Source organism: Pseudopipra pipra, chromosome 3 (genome assembly GCF_036250125.1).
Source record: "Pseudopipra pipra isolate bDixPip1 chromosome 3, bDixPip1.hap1, whole genome shotgun sequence".
NCBI lineage: Eukaryota > Metazoa > Chordata > Aves > Passeriformes > Pipridae > Pseudopipra > Pseudopipra pipra.
In genome coordinates, this window is record NC_087551.1 from 23339008 (window position 1) to 23356619 (window position 17612).

General features: G+C 37.2%; 1 protein-coding gene across 3 annotated transcripts in view; it reads left to right on the forward strand.

The window, feature by feature from the left end:
- KCNH1 (potassium voltage-gated channel subfamily H member 1) overlaps nucleotides 1-17612 on the forward strand; it is a 187188-nt gene that overhangs the window by 93999 nt on the left and 75577 nt on the right. For all 3 annotated transcript variants that reach the window (XR_010428987.1, XR_010428988.1, XM_064648297.1), the window contains exon 10: nucleotides 12395-12591. Coding sequence is in view for 1 of the 3 variants with exons in the window: in XM_064648297.1 (XP_064504367.1) it covers nucleotides 12395-12591 (197 nt within the window). In the remaining 2 variants the exon portion in view is untranslated. The remainder of the gene's footprint in view (nucleotides 1-12394; nucleotides 12592-17612) is intronic.

A 17612-nucleotide genomic window follows, 5' to 3' on the forward strand; every position in this document is an offset into this window, starting at 1 on the left:
TAATCTCTGCTGTTGCAGAGTGATAGCTACAGATAAATGAGGCTGATCCCTTGATATCTGGATAAATAGAAGTATTTTGTTGCTACTGCTCTCCTGGGATGATAACTATTGATCCTTTTCCCTCCACAACTAATTTTTTTTAGTTTTCATTTGGAGTCAGTTCTCTGGCACTCACAAAAGTTGATGAACTCTGCCATTTTCTATGTGAATATTGTAAGTGAAGAGAAAAGTAAAATGAAGTGGAATCTCTTTGTGATTCTGTGAGATTTCATTTTGGATTTACCTCAATTTTTGTGTTTCTGTTTCTGGACTAAAGAATCCCTTTCCCTCCACATGTGTGTCTACCTTCCCCCTGCAGGCTGTGAAGTCTTCTGTTGAAGATTTCTCTATCCTGATAAGAAATTATGTGTTTAACTAAGTTTTTCACTATTCTAAATCAGTTGGACTTTCTTCTCCTTTCACATTGTGCAATTTAAGCACCACATTACTGAAGAATGATGCAGGAGATGGGCCAGGGTTTCCTGCCTAACTTCTTTGTACTCAGTTTTCTTATCTGTAGATTAACAATGTTTGGGGGGGTTGTTGTTGTTATTTTTGTTTTTTAATTTCATAATTAGCTAAGCTTGTCAAGCTCTTGATGAAAGTATACCAGATAAAACAAGGTACTACAAGGGAAAAAAAAGTGAATTGTACAAGAAATGTGATTGTTGCTGATCACTCAGCCAGAACAGCCTATAAGTTTTGTTATCAGTCACAGCTAAACATAGCTATGAACATTAGTCATGTAACAACAAACCATGTTAGCATTTCTATAGGGTAATTTTAGTTAACAGGTATGTTGGAGAGACTGTAATCTTCTTTCAGGCATTCTTGAAACAAAGATGAAAAGAGTAAATGCAGAAATGATTCAAGGTGAATTATTTGCTCAACTTTAGCTGTCATGTAATAAAGCAGTCTTCACAGTTTGCAATGTAGCCTGTATCTTCCTTACGGGAGAGAAATGAATTGCATCCCTAAATTAGTCTGTGTGACTGCTGTACAGCATTACATAAACCAAAGGCAGACTACACTTAATCCTTTAAGGATCCAATTCATATGAAACATTTTCAAGTTCTGAAACATTTAACCTTGCAGACTAACACATAAAAGTATATTGTGTAGCCCTGGAGTGTATTGTGTACACTTCCATAATATCCATGCAGATCGGTTCCCTGTAATACTGCAGAGACAGGTATGTTCTCAGTTCAGGCTTATGTTCTTAAAACAAAGCTCTGTCTTTGATTGACTTAGATTAATATGAGTACTGAGTTGGAAGAAATTGCACATTGGCCAGCAGTGAAAAAACGTGCTCTTTTTGTGTGTGTCTCCTAATATTGCCTTCCCCATTATTTTGATTTAAATACAAACACAAAAATAAATCAATTAAAAAAAAAAAACAAACCTTTGCAATGCTTGCAGTAAAAATTTAAAGACTTCGAAGCATTTTGTATAACTTTGATTTGTTGTGATGAAAGACATATTTTTTTTTTGAATTCTCTGCAAACTTTCTGCTAAAATACAGAGACTACCAGTGTCCATGCAATGCAGTCTTTGGATTTGATGTGTCAAAGAAACAAAACCTTTTAAGCCAGGTGATGGATTTATTTGTGATTCATTCTAATACAAATGGATTAGAAAAATAAGACCTAGCAAGAAAAGCCACTGTATTACCATGTTTTGCAGGTTAACATGTAAGTGTGAGGGTGGGATTATGTAAAAGGGAAGTTTAGCTAGTGGGAAGCTGCTTGGATGAAATATAACTCTGGTTTTCCATTCTTCCCTGTTCTTCCCATTTACACAATTGTTACTGCATAGCATGAAGTGCTGACGTACACTCAGCATTTTGTGGAAGATAGAGAAAATCACATAGTCCCTGCCCCTGAAGAGAATTGAGTGAAGCACAGGTCGTGCAGGACTTCCATTAAGAGACTGTTTTCAACTTGGCTTTGCTTTTAACTTTTCTAAGCTCTCCCATTTGACCTGATGCTGCTTTATCCACTTGAGACTGACAGGATCTCTTTGAACTACTCTTATTTAAAGACGTACCCATTTATCCAAATGTCGTTAGAGAAAATAGGGGGTTTTTTGCTGTTAAAAACAATCAAGCATTTATGCCAATATTCATTTGGCAGCTCTAGTTTCTCTGCTTTGGAGCAGACATTTCAGGCTGAGCCACTGATCATCTGAAAACCTGACCTTATTGCAGGTCTTTGAAAAGTTAAAATCTACTTATGCTGAGGAGATTGGCTACGTTTTAATTTATCAAATAACTTCTTTAATTTATCAAATATTCCTCCTGAATTAATTGTGCCCCAGGCACAGAACATAAAGTCTGACTGAACCTTTCTTTGGAATATGTGGGGAAAAGGGATTGTAGTAGAAGTGTGAAATAAGCCTACATGGCTAGTTGTTTTTTTCTTTATTTAAGCAAGTTTGAAGACCTAAACTGTCTTTCATTGCACTTTTTACGTTTTTGTACACTGTGAAGGTATGTGTTTCATTAGTGAAGTGTGACAATGTAGATTGTTTGGAACTGTGGTAAACAAGAAGCTGATGTTAGAAGTCCAGCTGAGCAGATATGTGCCATTGCTGGGGTCATTTCACAAAATGGGGATAAGAGGGCACTTCCCTCACCCTCCGGCCATTTAATCTGAACCTTTTTAATCTCTCCTCATCATTGCTAGAGGAAGTGCTAGTTCTTGTGTTATATCTCCAATTGCATGCGTGCCTAGATAATTTCATGAAAATTGTAGCAAAAGTATCCTTTTGTAAGTATTTTCTGGAAATACAAAGAAGGACTAGATATAAGGCCTCGTTAGTTTGTGTGAATGCACAAATATCTGAATGACTTAGAAAACCATTTTTGACCTTTCTAGGAAATAATCAATTCTGGGTTAGATATGACTGACATAATAGTACTCCAAGATTGAGCAGAAAAATCCCTTTTCTCTAGGAAATCTGAAGGAAGCAAGTGATTTTGGGACCCAAATTGGTTCCAACCCTTTTTGCCTGTAATAGGGGTAATCTTTGAATTTTATGAAAACATTCCGGAAAAAGGCTGGAGAAAGGAAGAAGACCCTTGACAATTAGAGTGACAGACTGATTTTTTCTAGATAGTGGTGGGAAAAACAATGTCTTGTCCTTAAATTTTCTGACTGCTGCAACAAAGATGGTGAAGGGCCTTGAGGGGAAGGAGTATGAGGAGTGGCTGAGATCACTTTGTCTGTTCAGTCTGGGGAAGAGGAGACTGAGGGGAGACCTCATGGCAGTCACAACTTCCTCATGAGGGGAAGAGGAGGGTCAGGCACTGATCTCTTCTCTGTGGTGAGCAGTGACAGGACCCAAGGGAATGGCCTGAAGTTGTGTCAGGGAAGGTTTGGGTTGGATATTAGAAAAAGGGTCTTCACCTAGAGGGTGGTTGGGCACTGGAACAGGCTCCCCAGGGAAGTGGTCAGAGCACCAAGCCTGACAGAGTTCAAGAAGCACTTGGACAGTGTTCTCAGGCACTTGGTGTGACTCTTGGGGATGGTCCTGTGCAGGGCTAAGGATTGGACTCGATGCTCCTTGTGGGTCCCTTCCAACTCAGCATACTCTGTGATTCTGTGATTTGTCATTTAATGACTCCTAGATGGCCTGACTGTACAGCAGATCTTTACTTATATGAATTGTTCAAAGCTGCTGAGTGGTCTTGATACTTCTTACAAGGGAGCCTTGTGTGTTTGGATGGTAAGACTGCAGGTTAGTTTAGTGGACTTGATTAAACACAGGGAGCTTTAAACCTTTATTTAACAACTAAAAACCAAAGCCTTGAAAACCACAGTGATCTTCAGACCTGAGCACTGTATGAAAAAAATAACATTTACTAGAAGGTTTAGTTAAAAAGGAAAAACAAAAACCCCACACAAAACAGTTTATCCCGTGTTACATCCCAGTTGTTCTGTATTATTCTTGATATCTTTATGTGACCTAAAAACTTTCAAAAGAATAAACTTTTTTTCTTGACTGTTGGTTTAGCATCATAGAATATCCTGAGTTGGAAGTGACGTATGAGAATTGTGGAGTCCACCTCCTGATTCCACAAAGGGCAAGTAAAGTGAATGAGATAGAAAGGGAAATCAAGTCAGGAATTTGTTGTGAGCCAGGAATATCACTGCTCTCCACAAGGTTAACAGTTTGGTGTTGCTATTCCTTTTGCTGCTATCAAAGCTGAAAGGAAATAACAGAAAGTAGATATAAGTATGAAAGTATGTAGTAACACAATGTCAAGAATGGGAATTTTTGGGGGGGAGTGGAGGCCAGGGAGTGTGCAAAGGATGCACATAGTTTTACATTAAAGTTCACACATGAGCTGAGGAAGTGGAAATTTATATGACCCTGAAATACAGATCTTTTATTCTTATTTACAAAGCTATAAAGTTGACAAGATTGGAGACTGTGGTTTTAACGTGTAGGAGAGCTTGGTGTGCCATGTTTGGTTTCAGCAGGATATTAAATGCTCCATTTGCTTTGTGTGGAGAAATTCCTGCTGATTTAATTTTATCTAATTGCACTCTTAAAGAAATGTTATAAGAATAATTGTTTGTTTTCTTTACAATTGCTTTATCTTACTCATTTAGCCGTAAGCATTTCATTCAGTTGTAGACAAAAGAGGATTGATTCAGATTTTGGTGGGACAGATTTGCATCTAGATAGGACAGTGCAAACTGCAAGGGCAACTGCACCACAGGGGTGGTTTATTTTAGAGTGCAGGAGTACTGCCTGTCTTATACCTTCTCTGTGGAAAGCATTGCATCTTCCACACAGTCATGTGGAGACTGCTTCTCAGCAGACTTGAAGATGCTGGATAAGTGAACTGTGCTGAGCCCAGACTGCTATCTTTAGACTGTCCCTAGTACCTGAGCTAACTCAGGTTTCCCTAAACTAAGCTGCTTTGTGTACTACCCCATTTTCAAAACTTAATTGTGTATTTTAGGGCCTACTGTTGTTTAATTCCAAGTCTTTGAAAAAGTCCCTTACTTCTCTGCTTCTCTTTTCACCTACATTTTCAATGTAGATACACCTCCCAATGTTAAAAATACCAAGCTGCTGTGCTCTTAGGTTTAAGAAATGCAGGATTATGGATGGCATTAGAGTTTTCTGACAGCATCTAACGTCACAACATTGTTTGTGCTATTGAATAAGAATGTAACGTGACCAGCAATGCTTTCAAAAAGGAATGATTGAAATTAAAATCCATCTTTATCCTCAGGAGGTCTATTGTGCTTTTTCTATTTATAGTTTAAAGGCTTGGGGTTTTTTTAGGTTAACTTATAATAGGAGATCGGACAAGTTGCATGTTTCTATGAAGTGATTCAATGAACATCAACTGAAGGAACAATTTTCAGATTTTGATTTGCCCAATGTGTGTCCAGGCACACTTAGCAAAAGTATTAAAAATGGAGATCCAGCTAAACTTTTTAAAAGGCCGTGGCATAAAGAGGTCTACATTAATATAAAATTTTAATTTCATGGTGGATGTAAGAGCAGCACTAAAACTTTTATGGAGAAATATATGTTTATTCCAAATGGTGGTTTTGGGCAGAGTATTCCTTATTCCTGTGTTCCCGACACCTGGAGTGGGTTGATATCAGAGTTGCCAATTTTAAGACTTCAGCCAGCCATTAGTTGTTCTATGTCTAGCTTCTGACAGAGCATTAAAAGCATGAATCACCAAAGCTCCTGTCCACTGCTCTCTGTAGATGGTCTAAGACTGGGCAGGGTATTGGAGAAACAGATTTTTAAAATACTTGATTAATGACTTGCTGGAATAACTGAGGAAGAGGGGGATTCCCTGTGAATAGAGGCCTCAGTAGTGAACTTACTGGCATGTTTTGTGTTTTATTGTTGAAAATCTATGCAGCTTTGCATGATGTGCTCTTAAGTAGTCTGACAGCATCACATGTGGAAGAAGTCCCCTTTGGAAGATGGTAGTGTCTGACAGGCTACTGGCAACAGTGATCCATGACACTGTCAGCTGAAATTGAGATGTGGTGGAGATGAGGCTCTCTGTTCCATCATATCTCTTGGTATCTCAGACTGTGTCGGGAAGGCTTGCACATCGTGTTCGTGTCCATACTCCAGCCAGAGGCACGAAGAGGTAAAAATTATAATTTAGCAAAAAAGTCAGCTTCTGGCTGGTGAACCACTGAATTAATTTTAATTGTTGTTTTGGGTAGGGTTTTGTTTCTGTTTCAGAATTTCAGAGGAGGAAGAATTAAATTGTTTTCACTAAAAAGACAGGTTAAAAATTAATGTAAAACATTTTCAAGAAACACTCATTTTTCTTTGTTTTCTTCAAGTTTCAACTTTTTTTCAGAGGTATGTTTCTTTAACATTGTTAAATTTATACTGAAGGGGTTGCGAAAAATATTAAATAAAATGAAATATACTATAGATACATCCTTTGTGAGGCTTTCAAAATACTTATTTTATATACTTCAGAACATAAAATTTACTATTTAAACTCTTGTGAATCCTTTTTGTCTGAAATACAATAAAATTTTGAGATTTCAATGTAGCTAGAACCTAAAGCCTGTCTCTAAGTAATCAGAGAAATAACTCAGAGGATAATGCAATTTGATCCTCTCAGATATTTTTTTTTTTTGATCAGAGAATTAGCACTGTCCATACAATGACAACAGAAATTGAGCTGTGTTTTTCCTATTAGTTAACCAATGCAAATATATTCAAATACATTTTTTACCCCAGTTACTTGAGCTGGTAACTTCCATATCACCTGAGTTCATACAAACTGGACATATATTAATAACTTTTTTACAGTAACCATTAAAATGCAAATAAGGATAAATGAATCAGATTCTACTGAAGCCTCCAAGCTTTCTGTGAGTAAGCCTGGTAGGGCCCAATTGACATTTAAAACTCTTCTTCTCATCACATTAAGTCAAGTAGTGAAATATAATCTATGCTCTATTCAGAGAGACAAATAAACACATTAATAATAATAATAATAATAGAAATCTTAGCTGTAAGTAATACATGTTGTTGCTACTCATCTCGAAAATAAATGTTTTTACTTTGTCTGTACAGTAATGTGCTTCAACAGAGAAAATTGATGCAGTTGTACAGTAAAGTGTCTGCAAAATATTGCCAGGCTATGTTTTACAACATAAACAGATACACTGTGTTTCTATTTGTGTACCAGGCAAATCACTGAAAGTGCAACTTCAATTTGTTTTATCTGTAACTCTTACTTTGGTTTCTGTGGCATTGATACTCAGACTTTTTTTAAGATCTTATTAGAAGAATAGATTAATTAAAACTCTGGTTAATGAAAAATACTATATTCTCTGCAGTTGGTCATTCACTTCTCATTACATGTCTCAGTTTGCGCTTCAGAAATCTCTTAAGAAAATCCAAAGCAGCAAATCACTTCCATACATCATCTCCTGCCAGCTGTACTGTGTTGGAGAACCAAACTACAGGCTATTCGGTGGCTGTCAAGTTGTACAATTTATCTGTAGGACAGATACTGAATACTCTACCTCAATGCCAAATGGTAGCTCTGTTGTTATTGCCTGACAGATATTTGTTACCTTAAAACAATGCACCAAGAGGAAAAATTCTTTTTGCTCCAATGCCTCTAATTTCCTTTAATCTTTCTTCTCTTTGTAAAATGGGAAAATTTAAATTGCATGCCTTACTTAGATTAGGAGGAGATGAGGGAAGAGAGGAGAGGGAAGGATTTTCAGTTGAAGCCAAACAGACATGTGGTGATCACAGAGGGAATTCGACCCAAGTCTCACATCATTGGCTTTGAACACCGGGGGTAAATACACTGTCCTTAGTGGAATTATGCTTGAATAGAATTGGTAGGAGCCTGTGACATGGACTAAGTTCAGATCCTCTGGGGAGGGAGGGAGGAAGGAAGGAAGGAAGGAAGGAAGGGAAAAAGTCAGGCCAATTTTTTTGTTTGTTTTTAAATGTCAGCATTTTAACTGAGCAGTCACTTTAAAAAGCAGCATTTTAACTGAGCAGTCACTAGAAAGAGACCTATGCAGAGAGAATCAGTGTTTGCTTTTATAGCAGTTGGTGTCTCCCACTGCTTGGAGGTGGCAAACAAATCCTGAGAGCGCAGGCCAGTGTGGGTGCTCCAGGGAGCTGTGCTGGGAAAGTCATTGTGGCAGCCACTGTGGATCAGTATTACAGATAACATTATTTGCTAACACCTGATTTCCAAGATATGCTTAGTGCTGCATTACCTCGGTACCATCGAGCAGTGTTTGATCATTTTAGCTTATCTTTGGATCTGCTGAGACTGTCAGATCCCAGTTCTGTCATTTAAACATGCAGATGAAGGCAGATTGGGAAGGGACCCGTCCTAGATTCTGGTGTTGGCTGCTGTAACAACAATTACTATTGATTCAAGAATGATTCTAACATGAATATTTTGTCTGATGTACTGAAAACCCATGGATTTGTGTGAATCCCTTCAAAATCCATACTGACCTGGAAGACCTTCAGTATATGATATGACCTCATCTTCTCACCCAGCTGCTATCACACCAAAACTGCACCATGACTTCCAGACATCCAGAGTCCAAAAATGGACTAAGTAGGTTATCAGTTCAAGCACATATTCTACACATGAACCAGATTTTTTTGGAGTGGACTATGTTCTGTCTGAGAGCTCTTCAATACTTCCACTTTTTAGGAGTAAAAAAACCAAGGTTTGTGGTATCAAGACAATATAGCTATAATGTGAGAATGTAGTTCTTTTCTCAAACAAAATCAGCAGAACACCTGACTAAGCAGCAGTAATCACATCTTCATTACTGTGCTGCTTTGAGGAGACAGAGTGAATGTGGCTTGACCTTATGCCTGACTCAGGCTGAATTTACAGTGGTAACAGAGAAATCATCTTTTCACTTTTAAGATAAATAGCAAATTTGATGTGAGAAAGAAATTGGGAAAGAAAAAATATGGAAATAGAAGGTTTTATAAAATAATTCTTCACTATTTAAGAATTTTGTTTCAGGACTTGTTATTATAATTAAAACAAACAAGCAAACATAAAAGGCAGAAAACTATTTGGATTTCAAGTGCATGCTGAGCTGATGGTGAAAAAGGTCCTCAGCCCACAAATTCAGCAGGGAATATAAATGATTGATGGTAAAAGCTTAGATCATCCACTTTAAGTGTGATTGACAGATAATGTTCTTGGCAAACGTCTGGAATTCAGCAAGCTGGGAATGAAAAATGCAAAGTACTGACAAACAAATGCCATCTGCATTTCTCTAGCTTTTTAATCTTTCCTCAGAGGTAAGGTGAAATATATAAAGCCTGGAGTTATATGTAAAAAGAGGCTTTTGGCTCAGGTTCCCTAATGCAGCCATTAGACTTTGCCAACCTCCTTCTGACACACTTAGAAGTATCACCTTGTCCCTCTTGCTTTCTAATTACAGATGGATTTGATAAAACACCCACTTAATCTGCCCCCCATTTTTTTTAATTCCTTTTTCCTGAGTGATTGATCTTACAATGTGGAGAACATATAGACAAAGGGAGATGATATGCAGTTCCATATTATGTATAAGAGGCCAATTGTTCTAATCCAGTGCAGGTACTCCTGGGTGGAATTTTAATTCCTTCTTGCTATAAAGATTTCCTACTGCTCCTTTCCCCCCCTGTTTTTCTATGAATATCGAAGACGAGTTTTTTTAGAATCTGACAATCAAATTTGATACTTTTGATATGCATCATTTCCTAAATGCACTTGATGGAAACAAAGCAGTGTGGTGTTTGCACGTGTGCCTTGCTTTGGAACCCAAAATATAATGTAGGATTGATTTTCAACTAAATCCCTGGCTGTTAACTTCAAGGAAATATTTTAATGAAATCGAGTACAACTTCTTCAGGTTTTTTTTGGTTTGTTTCTTGTAAACAGAGGCTTCTGTGATCTGACTCAGTTTGTGGTTCATGTGTTGCTTTTCTCTGGTTTGGCTCAGTAGGCACCCAGCAGACGTAGCTCCTTCCTGTGCTGTTCCTGCCACTAATGGGAAGTGGCTCCCTAGGGTAGCAGGAAACTGCAGGAGGGACAGTTTTTTGGAAGGAGGGAGTTACAAATAGCAAAGGGAAACTGTCATTGCTGCCACAGGTGAATGACACAGTTGTGTCTTTCTGTGTTACGTGAAAAGCAGAATTAAATTTTAAAAAGAGTAAGACAACTAACTTCTGAGGTAGGCATAGCAGCACCATGCTGTTTGTGCTTGCATTGTACTAATTATTCTTCATGATACTGTGGGACAGTAAAATGATTATTTTCATTTTGAGGTAGGAAACTTCTCTGGAGATAGTAAGAAATATGCTTAGAACAAAGCTAGAATTTCTCTCCCTTGTGCTTGGATTACCAGCTCTAACTGTTGCTCCTCAGTGATGGCACATTTCAATGCTTGATAGATTCCAGAGCGTTAATTAAAACAGTTGTTTAGCTAATTGCCTGGAATATTGTGAGTAAAAGCATATTTATTCCAAAGGCAAACAATCCATTTTTACCCAGTGAAGCATATCAGTTTTTATGGTGCATAAAAATTGTTTCACTTCAGTTTTGAATATATTGTGTACTTGTCTGTCTAAAAGCCTTTCAGATGATGATCTGCTTTAAGTGCATGGAAGCATTTTTCTTTGGCCATTTTTAATGTATCCATTGAAAAAGCATACATTTAAATAATTGAAGCTGTGAAAAGTTATTGCTATTAAAGTAAAAAGTTGCTTACTGTACTGGGCTATTGGACTACCACCATGCTTATTGATGTGCAGCCTTTGTAGTATTTCCAGATATTGTCCTATGTAAGGAGACTTGAGATTGGAGAAGGGTTATTGTTGTGGTGTCTTTGCTTAATTTTTGAGGAAAAAACATGCTAAGGGAATGGGTGGTTTCAGTGTATACACACATTTAAAATTAAAATAGAGTCTATGCTCCTCCAAAGTGATCAGGGCCTAAACTGGTCCATGGGAGGTGGCTGCATAGGGCTTCTGTGGAAGACTGGGAGCACATCAGTGTGAACGACAGCTTATTGCACTACAGTGTAGCTTACCATCAAGCTGATAGCTTCTCCTCAAAGAGAAAATGCTTATCATCTAATGGAAAGATTAGGTAAGGATGGAAGTACAGCTCAAGGGCTAAGATGGGAATTCTGGGTTTAATTTACAAGTTTTCTTGAGCTCTATACTCATGATAGTTCTCTTGACTTTCATATAGCCTTTTATACATGACTATTTATCTAAGAAATGAAACCTAAAAGGGCCTGGCTGAAGTCAATAAACTAATATTTATTTTGATGCTTTGGCTTTCAGAATTGCTATGGGCAGAGTATTACTTATAAGACAAGGTACCATCTGGTCCATTCCTACCTCAGCTTGATAGATGATGTGAATGTATTTCTTTGTTGTTTGTCTTAAGAGAAATATGCAGTGATTATATAACAAAGCAGAAGTTTAAGAGGAAAACACATTTCAAAACAAGAACAGTATAATATTCTTATTCTGTTAGCAGTATATGGTGAAAAATAGAAAAAAAAAAAAAGACCATTACTCTTGTAAATGGGCTTGTAACTTTCTCCTACACACTCCCTTTTGTGCCCAGCCTGAGCTGGGTTATAACCAGCAAAATCCTTACTGGGAGCTGTTCCTCAGCTGGATTTTGGTAAACGTGCCCTGAGCTGGAAAGGTTGTAAGGAAATGGCTGTTTTCTTTCTTCCAGTGTGTAACAGCTAAACATTCATGCCTGGCCATTGCTACCTTGGTGATAACTAACCTGTACTCTTCTTGTTTTGGACTCTATTTCCTTGTAGCCTGTAACTGCACTGACGTCTTATACAAGATGGTTTTATTGGCATAATAGTGGGTAATTGTTAGCCAGATTAAGAAAACTTAACAACATAGATGTAAGAATCAAATCCTTTGCATTTAAGTTAAAAGAAGAAAGGGAAAAAACATTTCATCTTAATTAATCTCTTTGAAAGGGATAAGAAGAGAACATGAACCAAGAATGAATCACTTTTCTTGATTTTTAAAGAAAATAATTTATTGATATTTAAAGGGGACTCATCACATGAACAACTTTTTGATTGTTATTTATTCTTATGAAATTTTGCTAGGCTATTAGCAAAGTAATTAACAAAAAGATAGCAGAAAAAGTTATTAATGAAATATTTCAAAGTTATTTTTTTTTAGGCAGAATTATTTTCTGACCACATGAAGTAGAAGAAACTTGTCAGTATAAATGAGATGTATATTCTTTTATATTTTTGGTGGAAATAGTACTGTTATTGAAAGTAATGCTGTTATTTTTGTTTAGGCAAAGGAGACGTTTTTGGTGATGTGTTCTGGAAGGAGTCTACCCTTGCCCAGTCCTGTGCTAATGTAAGGGCTTTGACTTACTGTGATCTTCATGTGATTAAGAGAGATGCTTTGCAGAAAGTACTGGAGTTCTACACAGCCTTTTCACACTCCTTCTCTAGAAATCTCATTTTGACCTACAACTTGAGAAAAAGGGTAAGTAGCTTTGATTTCAACATACGTCTTATAAATGATCGCACTTTTAAGGACTCTCTGCATGAAAAAAACTGAATTACTTGAATTCTGACATTTTTTGTAGGCTCTCTTTATAAGAAGGTTTTTCAGAGCTTGCCTAAGAGACACTGCTAGTGTGTAGAGTCAAAAGGCCACATTTATTTCTGTGCTAGCTTTGTAGAGAGGTAGACTGTGTGTATGTGAAAGTCTTGCACATTTCAAGGAAAGAGACAGATTCCAGCATTTTACAAACTGTCATGCATTTGTGATAAACAGTGTTCACTAGTTAATGCAACTTTAGTTTGTAAAGCAGCTAAAAATATTTTAGGAGTGTTGCCTGAAATTACATAGAAAATGACAGGAAAGATATAAAATCTAATATATGGAGCAAAAGTCAAGAAGAGTAATCACAATGGAAAAATAATATGAACATGACATTCTATCAAGAGTTGCTTCTTTTAGAATCAATCACATTTTGGAATTACTTTGCTTATCTATAATGTTTCCTTTTTCTTATCCTTGATTTTTTGGCTCATTTCATTCCTTGCTGTGTGCCAGTACAAGTTATTTTGTCAAATGCAAGTCATCATAATCTAATAGCTCCTTTTAAATCCTCTGTGTAATCTTCAGTGAACAACCTCTGTAGAAATTTATTAAAACTGTAGTAGGTATAATTCAGATGATATGATTTTATGATGCAAGGTAGAAGACAATACTATTACATTTAAAGGAAATACATTGGAGAGCCTGCATTTGCTTTAAAATATTATGATATAAGGATACTTGAGATCAGCTAAAGAAATATGTTTGATAGGAGATTTTTTTGTTCCTAAAAAAGGTTTTCCATGGTAACTTCCAGGTGCCAAGTAAGTCCTAGATAATTACAGCTGAAAAAATAGAAATCTTTAATTCTTTTAAATCTGTTTTGTAAAATTAGACTTTGCAACTAGACGTTTTTAAAAATGTTTTATTTTTTGTATATGGAGTTGGCATGCTGAAATTAAAGTAGTGTGATGATATTTTCCATCTAAGAGCAATATCAAAGAATTCAGCTTTTTAGTGTTGGATGAAGAAGAATGTGCTATCCGCATTTTGGTCAAATAAATACAGCTCTAGTAGAAAATTGATGTAATTTAAAACTAAGAAGCAACTTATACTTGAGGGTTTCCTCATATGACATTTTTTTCCAAATAATACTGAGTTCCTGCAGGATAAGGAGAAGGTACACAGCTGCAAGAGCTGTTAATAAACAGCTACTTGTCCGATGTTAGTTAATGTAAGAAATAAAATAAATGAAAAAATTTGACATTGAGATTACCTAAAGAATTGGTATCACTGTCTGACATATTTTGTAATTAGCTCTGTGGGTAATGTGGTAAGATGCTCTAAGAATACATAACTACTTTTTTTCTTTTTTTTTTTAATATCGGTAAAAATAACAAGCTTTGAGGCATAGAAGGACCAACTTTTTTAAAGCTCATGGCAATGCTAGCAGAATCTAATAATTTTGGATCTGCTCTGAGCCAAAAGTCCCAATTTTAGAATAAAATACCTACTCCAGAAGTCGCACTCTGTTCCTCCACATTTATCGGCATATCTTTTCCCAGCCCAGGTTACAAAACATCTTTTAACGGCAGTGTCATAATTTCTGTGCTGTCAGTTTTCTACACAAAATGTTCCTAATAAAAAGGTACATCTTATGATAGCAATTTCCATCCAGTTATTCAAATAATTGGATTTTAATTGAGTTGCAGTCAGCAGAAAAGTGGCGTTGATTGATAATGGAAGCGAGAGTTTGATGGTTCTAGGTTAACAAGCTGTAACGTTATTTATTTTATTGAAAGAAGGCTGATTGCAATCAGAATGCAAATGTTAAATAATGTGAATAGTATAAGCTTTTGGAAATGCATGAAAGGTACAATACTTCAGAGATTTGCGGTAATGCACATTAAAGGGCAACTTTTTAGAGTTTAGAATTTAATCTGGTTTAAATATATGTGATTTTTTTTATAGAAGTATCTCCCCAGCCTGTCGCTTCTAACACTTTTCCTAGTCTATTTCTGCAAATGGAATTTTGTAGAATTCAGATGAACTGGTACCTTCTGTGAGTTACATTTGTGATGTATTGCATACCCTTTGGAGTATAAATACCAGAACTACACTTTTCATTTCAATAAACAGTTTCATCTCTAGCTCCAAAAGTGTTCAACCAGTTGAAGTGTAGATACTGCATATGCATCCCAAATATATTCATACAGATTCCAAATACATGCAAAACAGCTTTGGGGTTTTCTTTCCCCCCCCGCAGAAGGATTTCATGGATATGTTTTTAGACTTGGTTATTCCTCTGAGGTGTCCCCATCTCCAGGGTGCATATGCCTTCTCTTGGCCATGGTACTGAGTCTCACTACTTAGTGCAAGGTGCTTTATAGCCAAGTTTTCACTCAGGTTAAGTGAGCTTTAACACTGATCCATTTTTTCACCATGTTTGCATATTCCTTGGCTGCTGAGTCTCCTGTAGTGATCCCTGGTGGAGATGGGACTCCCTATCCCAGGCCCTTTGGTGCCAGTGAACAGTGCTGTCCTTACAGATGTTCCCTCCACTTACTGGGGTCTGGATCCATGTGCTAATGTCTGTGACAGAAATAAGCAGACATGCAGGTGTGTTGGAAGGTACTGGAAGTGGTCAACTAGTCTTGACCTTAGCTAATCCCTGAGCTGGATTTAGGCAAAGTAAAAAGCAACTTCCCTCTATTCCTTGTGCTGTTCTTCCTGCTTGTCTTGAATGTGGTTTGAGCTGAGCTGGGAGGGCAGGAAGCTTTTGTCCATGCATCCCCTTTATACCTTTCCTAGAACAGGGCTGCAGTTATGAATTGTTACTGCCTGTTTAAAGACTTTGTGGCCAAGGGGAAAGTTTCCAGTGCTCTGTCTCTGGCATGTCATTACTGTCCCTGTCTATGTTGTGAAAAGTTTCCTTTCACTCGCTTTCTCAACAAACTCCAGTGAAATATCCTCTTTTCTAAAACTGATCAGTTTGCTCAAGTGACTAAAATCCCTCCTGAAGTTATTAGCTATCTAGTTACCTCTGACTGGAGCTCAGACTTGGAAAACTTTTTCCTGAAGGGGAAGAGAAAGGAGACCTTTAATTAACTCTTTCTGCTGCCAGTCATTAAAATTTTCATTTTAATGGGAGCAGGGGGAGAATCATCTGCTACATCTCTCTTTCCACCATCTTAAGAAACTGGAACTGCAGTCTGTGGCTGCAGGTGGCTGTATGTTGGACTCGAGGGCTTTGCAGCTGAAAGGAAGCTGATAGAGGGTTTCTCAGAGCGCTTCCTGCTGTAACAGTGCAATGAAATTAAAGCAGGTTAACTTGATGTTTCTCTCCATTTTTGGAATTTCAGAGAGAACCAGGGGTATGTGGGATAGTCAAGTGACAAACACCCTTATGGAGGATATGTTAGATGAAAGAAATATTGTAGGTTTGGAGGGCATCAGGATTCACAGGCTGGATGGAGATCTGGTTTTCCCCTCCAAATATTTAAACACTACTGGGTCTCCAGACTGGATTTCACATCTCCAGGTTGGTAGAAGCAGAAGACAAAAGCTTGCATGATAGCTTCTTGTCATCGTCTTTTGCTTGTGAGGAGGTGCAAGTTTCACATTCTTTTTTCAGGAATGTGAAAGGCCTTTGGCAGCACTTGTAATCATTCTGGTTTTGCAGTTGCTTCTTTCCATGTGTATGAGCTTTGTGACCAATATTAACTTACACTGAGTTGTACCACAGTGTATTTGCTCAGTTCATTCTGCTGCAGCTGAAAATGATGTTATAGCTCAAGTGATCGCACACACTACAGAAAAGGGAGAATTCTTATACATAATTGATTAAGCTGAGATTTCTCTAGTAGGCTATTTTAGCCTGGATAGGGATTAAATGACTAATTCTGAATACTTTGGAGTATCATGATAGAAAGCAGAAGTAGCTTCTCAGAGGCTGAAATTTGTGTCCTGAAATAAAAGAAGGAATGCAATAGGATGTAGGTATGTTACTGGGATTTTTTAAGACTGAAAGAAATTGCAAAGAGCGTTCTGCATTTTTACAAATCAAACATGATTTAATGATTTAGAGCCAAAGCTCTCAGTCAGAACATATTTCTTGAGAGAGAAGTGATTGTAACAGAATAGACTCACTCCTTGCCAGTGTAAGATTACTTGCTTTTGTACATGTAGTGGTGTGTTTATTCTATGGTATTCCAACTGTGCCAGTGGACAGGACTCCCACCATCTCTTCTGAAAAGCAATTTTAAAATGTAATCATACATTTCAGCTAGGAGTGCTTCAAGCCCTGATTTTAAATCTCTGGTAGGCCTTTGGCAGCAGAATGTTTTCAGAGAGTAGTCCATGGCCTTTCCACATGGCAAGTTTTCCAATTCTTTTTCATGATAGAAGTTCAAAATGTTATCCCAGAATTTCTTCTGGTATGCAAAAGGCTGAAATGCTGGAAGGTTTTAACAAAGCTTTCTTACATTGAGAAGAGAAAGGTTTTAATTTTAGAATATTGTCCCATTTGATGATAGATTTCTTAATGGTCCAACTGACAACTTACTTCTCTCTCCTGTGTTTGTACTCACAAAAATAATCCCACAAGTTCTGTGGGAAGAGGGGGCTGTTGCTTGACTGACATGCACCTTACAGCACTGAGAACTGAGAACCTTGGACATGAGTGATGTCTAGAAGGGCCTGTGGCTTGGGAATTATGCCATATTAGCTGTCTAGGAGGCAAAGTTTTTGTTTTCCAAAAAAATGTCCAAATGCAGATAAACACTTAAGTATTCTGTTCTTTCCCATGCTGCTTTTTTAAAAGCTGTTCAAGTAGTTGGATGTTCTTGCATTCACGGTTTCTCCATGTCAACCTAAACAAAAGGTATTTAATTCTGTTTTGTCATTACTAAATTCCATGTTGCATTTTTGCATCTTTTCTCTGGCCTTGGACATCTTAACTT